At 43.4% G+C, this 9601-nt stretch overlaps 1 protein-coding gene across 1 annotated transcript in view; it reads right to left on the reverse strand.

The window, feature by feature from the left end:
• The window catches only part of ca10a (carbonic anhydrase Xa), a 240203-nt gene that overhangs the window by 206422 nt on the left and 24180 nt on the right, over window positions 1–9601 (reverse strand). Inside the window, exon 2 of the mRNA XM_069721457.1 lies at window positions 5671–5745. Within this exon, the coding sequence (XP_069577558.1) occupies window positions 5671–5745 (75 nt within the window). The remainder of the gene's footprint in view (window positions 1–5670; window positions 5746–9601) is intronic.

The following is a 9601-nucleotide window of genomic DNA, read 5'->3' on the forward strand; positions in this document are numbered from 1 at the left end:
TTCTGGACCATGTTTCTATCTGGTTTCTTCTTTGGAGAGTTTTAACCTGCATTTGTGGACGCAGCGATGAACTGTGTTCACAGACGATGGTTTTCACAAGTGTTCCTGAGCCCATGCAGTGATTTCCACTCCAGAATAGTGTGTTTTTAATGCAGTGCTGCCTGAGGGCCCGAAGATCACCATCATCCAATATTGGTTTCCAGCCTTGTCCCTTGTGTTCACAGATTTCTCCAGATTCTCTGAATCTTTTAATGATATTATAAACCGTAGGTGATGAAATCCACTAATTCTTTGTAGTTTTATGTTGAAGAACATTATTCTTAGATTGTTGAACTATTTTCCAACACAGTCTTTCACAGAGTGGTGAACCTCTCCCCATCTTCACTGCTGAGACTCCGCCTCTCTGAAATCATCTTTTTATACCCAATCATGTTACTGATTTGTTGCCATGGTAACCTCATTAGTTGTCAGATGTTCCACCAGGTGTTTACATTTTTTTTGTGTTACACCACTTTTCCCGTTTTTTGTTGATCCTGTCCCTACTTTTTTAGAGATGCGTTGCTGCCATCAAATAAAAAAATAGCATATATTTAGTAGAACAACACAATTTCTTAGTTTCAACATTTGATATGTTGTCTTTGGTGTATTTTCAATTTAATATAGGTTTACATGATTTACAAATCATCATATTCTTTTGTACTTTCATTTTATTAGGTTTGAGGAAGTTTCAGAAGCAGAGCACAACCCAAATGTGCAGGCCTTGATACCACTCAACACCAGAGATCAAACAGGATACTTGTGTTTTGGGTGAAGCAGCCCTTTAACAACATCCATACATTTGTAAATCACTACAAAGGTTACAAATTCTATTTTGAGTGATGCATTTATTAGAAATGAGTAACTGTTATACATCCAATAATGAGCCTTTTAGAATTATCAGCAACACTCATTCTGATTATTTCTGCTAATACAGTATAAGAGCGTAGTTAAACATTTTAATCCTAAATCAACAACAACAACAAAGTCTCCTAATATGGATCCATGGGAAACAAAATGGAGCGCTACGCCTGTAATGAGAGTCTGTGTTTGAAATTTAGAGCGATGTCACTTTTAGACCATTAGCTAAAACTAAAAGCATCCTTATGTCAGTCTGAGCACTCTCATGGCTCTCTGCCCGACACTACAGCTCTTCCCTCTCCATCCTCCCACTCATCCTCCGCCGCTCTGCCATTAGCCTCGGGGGGTGGGGGTGGGGTGGGAGACTTCTCCCAGCGCTGCCCCATTACATCGCTCGAACTGGGAGGGTAGCAGCAGGTTTTCGGCCACACAGAGGGACAAATGTACCCGAGCCCTGAGTTCTGCTGGCACTCGGGAAGGCTCACATGGAAAAGAGGTAGCAGGGCTGTACGCCCGCTTCACCGACAACAGCAGGTCACAGCGGCTGAATTTGTTCTGGAAATTTTGAGGGTGAAGCAACTAAATCACAAAAAACATGATTTGTTCCCTGTAAAGGAAAGAGACAACATGTGCCTGAGCTTCCAACACTTTCACATCATCCTCAGAAGCACTATTTCCAGTTGTCAGTGGCCAGCATTAAAAAGAGGGCCTGAACATTAATTTGTTTCATGACCACTGAGTGGATTTGTCGTGCCTATGAAGAGGCTGAGGTACGCCAAATGCCGAGGAATAAAAGATGAAGTTGACCTTGAGTTATGAATTCTTTTGGCATCTGCAGTATTTTCAGGACTGAACTGAGAATGCTGCTGTTTCACATTAAAAACACTCAACAGACAAAAGTTGGAGCAACTTTTACTGCAAAGCTGTCGCAGGAAATCAAATGTTTCCGTTACTTTTTGTTGGCCGAGAGACAATCTGTCATCAGTCCTTTTGAAAAAGTTGTGACTCAGACAGAGTTTTTATACGTGTTAGGTGGGAATATGCGTGCATGTTAAAAGGAGCTGATTGGCTTATTGTTCTTTTTCTGAGGGAGGTCAGTAATTGTAATTTTTATTTTTATTCTCAGCTTTGCTACGTTTTTTGACATTCGTCCACCCTGAATCCAAAGTTCTACTCCGACAAGTGAAAAGCACATTGTGAATAAAAGAAATACGATTCAACTTCCGACATGCCGTTTCTTTTGCTACTTCGGGAAGATAAGTCGCCCACTTGTTGTGTTTTAGTCATCTTTAAACAGGTATAGCACAGGGACTCGAGTGGATCTAAAAATAGAATCACATGAAACCTTCTTCCTAATTTCCATCGTCGACCGCCTCCCAACGTACACTCTCATCCAAGTACCCAGAATAAACATTACCATCTGCAAACTTTCTTAAATGTGACAATATCATTTCTTAAACAAAGCGCATGCAGGCAGCCTGAGGCAGACCGAGGCCCTCTGTCTGGAAATCAGTCCTTCAGTCTCTCCTTCACACAAGGCGTCTGCTCCATATTTCTATATATATACAATAAATATCCCCACAGAGACGCTTCATAAGTCTTCAAGTTCTTAACATCAAAGTCGGCTTCACTGAATCCTTCTGGAGCGTTAGCTAACGTGAGCTCTCTGCAGCTTTCCAAAGAAAAACACAATGTTTACCTGAATGAGCTGCGACAGCTACATTAATGGGAAAATGAGCAGGTTGACATAAACCAGAATTATCCTGAAACACAGTAATTTAAAAAGCATCGGCCCAGTCAATCAAAGAGCCCATCGTTAGAAAGAACAAAGACGCACACAGCGAAGTGGTGATTACTTCAGACAGATGATATTTTCTTCTCTTGGAGGAAAACAGGAGTTTGACTTCAAGTCGTTTTGATCCGATCCCTTCACACACACTGACCTGTCACAATCCCTCATATTAATTTAAACACTTTCATCATCCTTCATACACATTCAACTCTCAGACACAACACTCAGCTTCAGTATTTGTAATATCGTTACGTTAAATGAGTCCAACATCACAATGGCAGCTTATTAACCGACTCGAACGCCAGCTCTGCTTTTCTGTGCCGTTTCTGGTCCTTTGACATTTTAATAAGTTTAAATAGACTTTTACAACACAGCAGGTTGTACGCTGGGGAAAATTCTAATAAGATTATTTTCCTTGTGCATTTGCACTGCCATGTTAATTAAAGTTCAGCCGAATCATAAAATCATACAGCAGACACAAAGTAATGAGCGCATAAATTAAATAAAGTACACGCATCCATTAATTACAGTGAAATGAGCAAACTAAGAAGCACAGCTCTGAGATGCGATGGTGGAATAAAGGTGCGAGCCGACGAGACACGATGACGCTGCAGAAGAGACGGCAGAGCTTCTACCGGCTCCGAGGGTTAAACGTTACGACCCGCCGGAGAAACACGGGCGACAGCAGAGGGGAGAGAGAAGCAGCACTTTTATATCGTTATATCTGACCTTCACCAAATGTAAAGCTAATTGAGAGCGCTCTAAGAGGATAAGCAATATTCCAAAGGTCAGCCGCAGCGATACGGCCGGAGGAGCAGATTCCATCTGCTTTCCTAACCTTGGGATGCAAATATTCCAAGATGAAGCGTCTGACCTCCGTGGAGACACATTCTCAGTGAAGCCAAATGGGCCATTAACAGGTAAGCAGGAGAGAGCTGAGTGGACATTTACACCATATTACTGCTTTTCCCGGCGAGGGAGGAGTATTATTTCTGTTCCAGTTTCTACGATACTATTTTGACTGATATTATAAGATGCAACTTTTTGTTAAGAACTTCTATAACTGTCACAAGGAAGAACTCAAAACCTTTGACGAGTCCGTAGCTGTCGCACCGATGATCTGCTGGTGGAGGAGACGTTACGTAACACTTCCTGTAATGGATCGCTGCTTTAAGGAAGTACATCATTACTGTGACGTGCTGAAATGTGCACATCCATCCGACATGTCTGAAACGGCACAAACTTCAATTTTCAGTGCAATCTTTCATCACTGTCCGAGCTCCAATAAGAAAACGCTCCATCAATATTATTTCTGTCTGCATCATTAAACTGAGCTTCATTTGCAGTGAAAAGCTTTTTCTTCCTCTTCTATGTTCCAGCGATGAAGACCTGCCGGCTGCTGAGCAGGGTAACTAGAGTTGGGAATTGTCTGCACAACCACGGGAGGATGGTGAACAGTGTTTAACTGCTCCAGCTGTTGTACAGCGGCTAAAACAAGTGCGCCGTGGAGAACTGCTTGAAGATAGCCGAGATATAAACGGAGCAGCTCAACCGCCGAGCCGTCGGTGCCGGAGGGAAGGACAAACAGACGCCTGTTTATGTATGTGTGGACATGCTGGGGAAGCCTCGCCGTTTATTCACTGCACAGATCACACGGCCTCCCCTGTTCCTCTGGACGTGGGCTTTTATTCCCGGGAGCGTCACCTCGACTCTGATCTCCAGCCTTCTTCTAAAACACGTTACCTTCTCAAACCCTGGAGGAAACATGGCCGTGACTGATAACTAGCCAGACTTACATGGAAGCACCTGAAGACTGGACTGTTTGGGAGTTCATTGGGAAATGTGCACATTCAGTGTACTTTCCTGTGGACAGTCTGCAGGGTCTCGACATCTGCAGTGTTTCCTCAACTATTTTCTTGTGAGAGGAAGAAACAAAGCACGTATACGTACTCATAGAGCTCCGGTTACATCCAGTAACTACTATTTATTTACTTAGTTCCTGCACACCAGTTTCATTTCAGCTGTGTGAGTCGCTCAGGCAGTTTTCTGTTCCTAAAGATGGAGCTGATTTGTCTGTTTCTCTGCTCTGCTGCGTTTGGGTGTTTCCTGCCTCATCACACAGCAGCACAGACGGTAAACACAGGTGAACGCTACTACAGTTGATTACGTAAATGTACAAATGCAAAATAAAAGGCTAAATTAAGCTATCAGTGGACAAACCTCAACATCAAACTGCTGAAAACCAGACCTGAACATCAGCATGTTGTTAACGCACCCTGCCTGTCTACTGAAAGTAGTAAGGAAGCTAATGCGATTAGTCAGCACCAGTTAACAAGGAAGCAATTACCTTTCTACGTGTCATTTTACACCTTACAACTGGTGCATTTGGGGTGAAAGCCGAGCTAAAGATTCAGTTTAATGGTGCCAACGAGGCCTTTGTTCAGACTTCTCCAGAAACTCAGCCCTCACTGCTGCTTCATCGTCTGAAACTTCACTGCTCACCTTCAACCCTTCAGCTAAAGTCCTCTTTGATGCAACTGCAGGAGTTCAAACTAAACGTCCTCTGTTTGAATGTTCCTAATTGTTCTCTCCATGCAGACGTTCGGTCCTCATAAGGACAAACATTACCTCACGTACACACACACTCGTGCACCTGCAGGCTTTATCAAAAGCACCTCAGCTCAGCAGAAAAACACAATCTGTGGAAAATAATTGGCCTGACACTCAGATACACAACAAGATGGAAAAGGTGAGCCGCTGTCAATCCATCAGCGGTCGGGCTGCGTGAGGAGGGCGAGAAGCTTTTGTCAGAATGAGAAAGTAAAACTATCGCCAACGGCAAGGTGGCCCGATGTTATCTTAAATATGTAATAAGCCCTTTCAGGATCAAGTGCGTCGTGTGTTTAAAGTGTATGCGGGGACATCAGTATTCTGTGGGACACTTCAGGCATCAAAGCGCTGCACGCTGTTTGAGGACTTACCTGGAACAAAGCTGCCCTGCACCACTTCCTTGTACGCCCACCATCCTTCGTGAATTTTCGGCGGATTCGGCTGTGCTGTGAGGAGACACGGAGAGACGGGGACATCAGTCACTTACATTTAACAACAAAACAGACACATTTTACATTTTTTCTTTTCGTTATTTCCCCCCTAACCTCCTCTGACTTAGCCAACCATCATCCATCAGTGATGTCATCAACCATCAGTGATGTCATCATTGGTTTGTGAACAGGAAGTGACCATATTTGGACGAGCTGGGGGAGGAGCCAGCGGTGGATCTGACCGATCTGATTGGAAACCTGACGATACTACGTCCCGCCCACCGATAGCTGTAACCTGACTGCACCACAGGCCTGTCAATCAAACAGACACGCCCCCAAAAACAGGTCTTCTTGAATCTTCTTTTCTAATGAATGAGGGATTATTTTCAGATGGACCTCCAGAAAACTAAGAAGAAGGAGTGACTTTAGCTAACAACACCGAGAGAACTGATGGACACATTTTATTCACTTTGGATTTGATGAGAGAAGTTGAATGGGAGTCTATGGAGCCGGAGGCTTTTTGGAGCCGACCTCTAGTGGCACTCGCTGGTATTGCAGCTGAAGACACTTCTGGATCAGAACCATTTTTCAGACCTGATGCTACGAACACTTTTAGAAACAGTCTGTGGCCTCAGCACATCAGAACCTCCGGAAACACCTTCGGAGCAAACAGGTCTAAATGTGGAATTTAACCTCGTTTGGGTCCGACGAGACTCAGACGTGTGCACGCGGTAGGAAAACGCAGCGCAGCGACTCCCAAACTTTATTATGAAAATGCTTTCTGTCAGGTTGTGTGAAAGTCCCCGATTAGAGGAGAGTGGTACAGTATAATTGAGGTGACTTCGTAAAGGTCTCAGCTCAAAGAGAGAGTTGTGACCGAGAATTACACAGCGAGCCTTCAGGATATTGCTTTTTACAACTCGACCCCCCCCCCCCACACACACACACTCCCAACACACACTAGAAGTGGGGGCTTAATTGAGGGTCCCGAGGTTGCCCTGCTTGCTTGTCTTTAATGAAACTTGAGATGGCCACACAGCCCTCCCGCCTCTGCTATCCCCTCCAAACAGCCTCGCTGCAGCAACACTGGGCAGCAGGTTCAATTTCCGAGGGGTGGGCCGGCTGGACACGGTCCAGAGAAAGCTATTTTCTCGGAGGGCAATCTCGGCTGCCACAAGCTGTGAAGGTGTGTGTGTGTGTGTGTGTGTGTGTGTGTGTGTGTGTGTGTGTGTGTGTGTGGAGAGGGGGGGGGGAACAATGGTCGGCCTATCAAGAAAAAAACAATTATCCTGTTTGTTGACTTGTTTCTCAACTTCATGAATTGTTTCTCCCTTTTTGATGGCGGCTGAACTTGATGTAAGCAGCGTCTTTGAATTGAGCGGCTCTAATTCAGAGTATCGGCGTGTCCGACCCATTACAGAGAGGCTGGCCCCCCGCCCGGCGCTGCTGGCCCGCGGCAACGCTTCCACTTCCACTGCAGCACCACATCATTTAAGAAGTTTTTATACAGTCTGGAAAACTAAATCCAAACCACTCTGTGACTTTTCCGATGCATCAGATACCACAATGATCAGCAGTCATCATTTACCCGTGATCCCTCACAGTGAGATTATTATTATCATCATTATTATTATTATACTTCTTCTAAAAGCTCTTTTTGTGGCCTTTACACTTGAACTGGAAACGTATGACCTTCATCTGTTTCTTGTGCCATAAAGAAATCCTTCTGCACCTTGTAAAGCTGATGATGATTCCACTCAGCGTTGAATAAACTTTGGATTTTTGATGTTCAATGTTTAATGTTGTTATTGCTGATGTATTACTCTACTGTCCTTGAGACATGTTATCTGGAAAAGTTTGGCTTCACTAACTGACAAGCTGAAAAAGTGGGAAATTAGAAATGCAAATAGTGAAGCTACTTCTACTGTAACACTGGTTGTGGTATGTTGTTTGGAGTCCATACATCCAGCGGTACGGTAACATCCCACCACTCCAAACTATGTCCAAGATGCTTTGACTCGACTAATTGGGATTGTTTAGACTTACCTATCTTTAACTCCTCAGGTAAACACAGAAATCCACAACGGACCACAAATGTCTCTGTTTGTTTACTGCAAAAATTTCAATGCAAATATTTGATTTTAACTTAAAAACAGAACAAACCGCAACAAAATTAGTATAAATAAATAAACAAACAACACCCCTGAAATCATGTTGAATGAAAATTGTCTCGATATGGACTGCAAAATAAAACATGTGGGCCTCTCACTGGACCTTGAACAAATATCGGTCAAAATGCAGTACAATAAATCTGATCAAAATGTTTGTAATAAATCCATATGCCTCTGGCAGAGAACATCACACAAACATGTTTCACTCCGCAGGCCGTCACACACACTTTCACTTGCATGTTGGTACGCTTGTGTCGTTTGTGAACATGTAGTGTTGTTTCAAATAGCACGCGGTCCCGTAACATTTGAACGCATCACACACAAACCTGCCGGAGCACCGAATCAACACCGAAACTTATTTTTCCTCCGAGTGAGGAAAATAAAATGTTCTCAGTTGTCTTGATCTGCTTCCTAACACCCTGCTAATGTCACTGTATTACGCTGTTAATACAAACTCGACACTTCTTGTATGTTTCAAAATAAAAGCCCTTCAGCATGTCAGTACACAGAAACCCTTTGTTACTTAAAAAGGCTTTTATTGTGAAAAAAATTGCAGGAACGTGACTGAAATTGGACACGCTCACTTAAAATGATTGGAACAATTAGTGTAGGTAAAAGGTCTATTCAATGTATATTGCGTGTGTGTATATGTATTTGTACAAGGTGTTTTTCTATTTTCTTACATAAAAAATAAATAAAAAAATTTGCATTGTATTTACAATCTTTTCAACCTGTATCCTTAAGCTGCTGTGATGACTGAATTTCGCCACCGTGGGATTAATAAAGTTTTATTTTAGAGATCCAGAGGAACCTTAAAAACAGCCTGATGTTAACTTTGTTGAACTAAAGTGATGGAAATATACATTATTGACTATTGTATGCAAACGATGGCGCACTTGCATACTAACAATCGCTATGTTGAGTTTTGAGTTCACAGTGCAGTGACCTATTAGTACCCAGATGATGCACTCAAAACAGACCGAGAATTGCATATGAAACACTGGAATCTTTCCACACTCAACGGACACCATCGTAGCTGCGCAGCAGGAAGAGACCACCGAGATAAAGAGTTTGAAAAGAGCAGGTGTGAAGAAATGCAGCTGTTGCAGAACGCAGCACCAAAGTGTTTCTTCTTCATTAAGGAGCACAAGAACACGTTATTTTCTGAGTAAAGTAATGATGAAGCTGCAGACATGTTGTCCGGAGATGCATTCAAAGGTTACGGTTATTTGAGGTAAGCACAGAACAGCAGTGTGTTAGTATTCGGACCAGGTGTCCCACTTCATGTGGACTGAACAGCATTTTTATGTCTCGTCCCACGTCCCACATATTGAGAGGATGTATCACATTTATGGTTGCCTCTAGTTGCTGATGAAACTGATAGCTTATCTTCTATACATCACGTAACTGAAAGCGCGCGCACACACACACACACACACACACACACACACACACACACACACACACACACACACACACACACACACACACACTAAGTGTGAACGCTGTTCGGTGCCGCCGACAGACACACAAACATGTAAAACTCACAGTTCAGCAGAAGTCGTTGAGCACACAGTCCTTCCGGTCAGCGACACAAAGTCCTCCGACTTCAAGTCCTCCGACTTCAAGTCCTCTTCCCGTCACACCGACAGCACCGACTGTCACCAGAACTCACTCAGGTGAAGTAAAGAAACGTGTCC

Source organism: Brachyistius frenatus, unplaced genomic scaffold (genome assembly GCF_029030835.1).
Source record: "Brachyistius frenatus isolate BFR_SWC_R1_liver_20210118 unplaced genomic scaffold, ASM2903083v1 Contig_264, whole genome shotgun sequence".
Lineage (NCBI taxonomy): Eukaryota > Metazoa > Chordata > Actinopteri > Embiotocidae > Brachyistius > Brachyistius frenatus.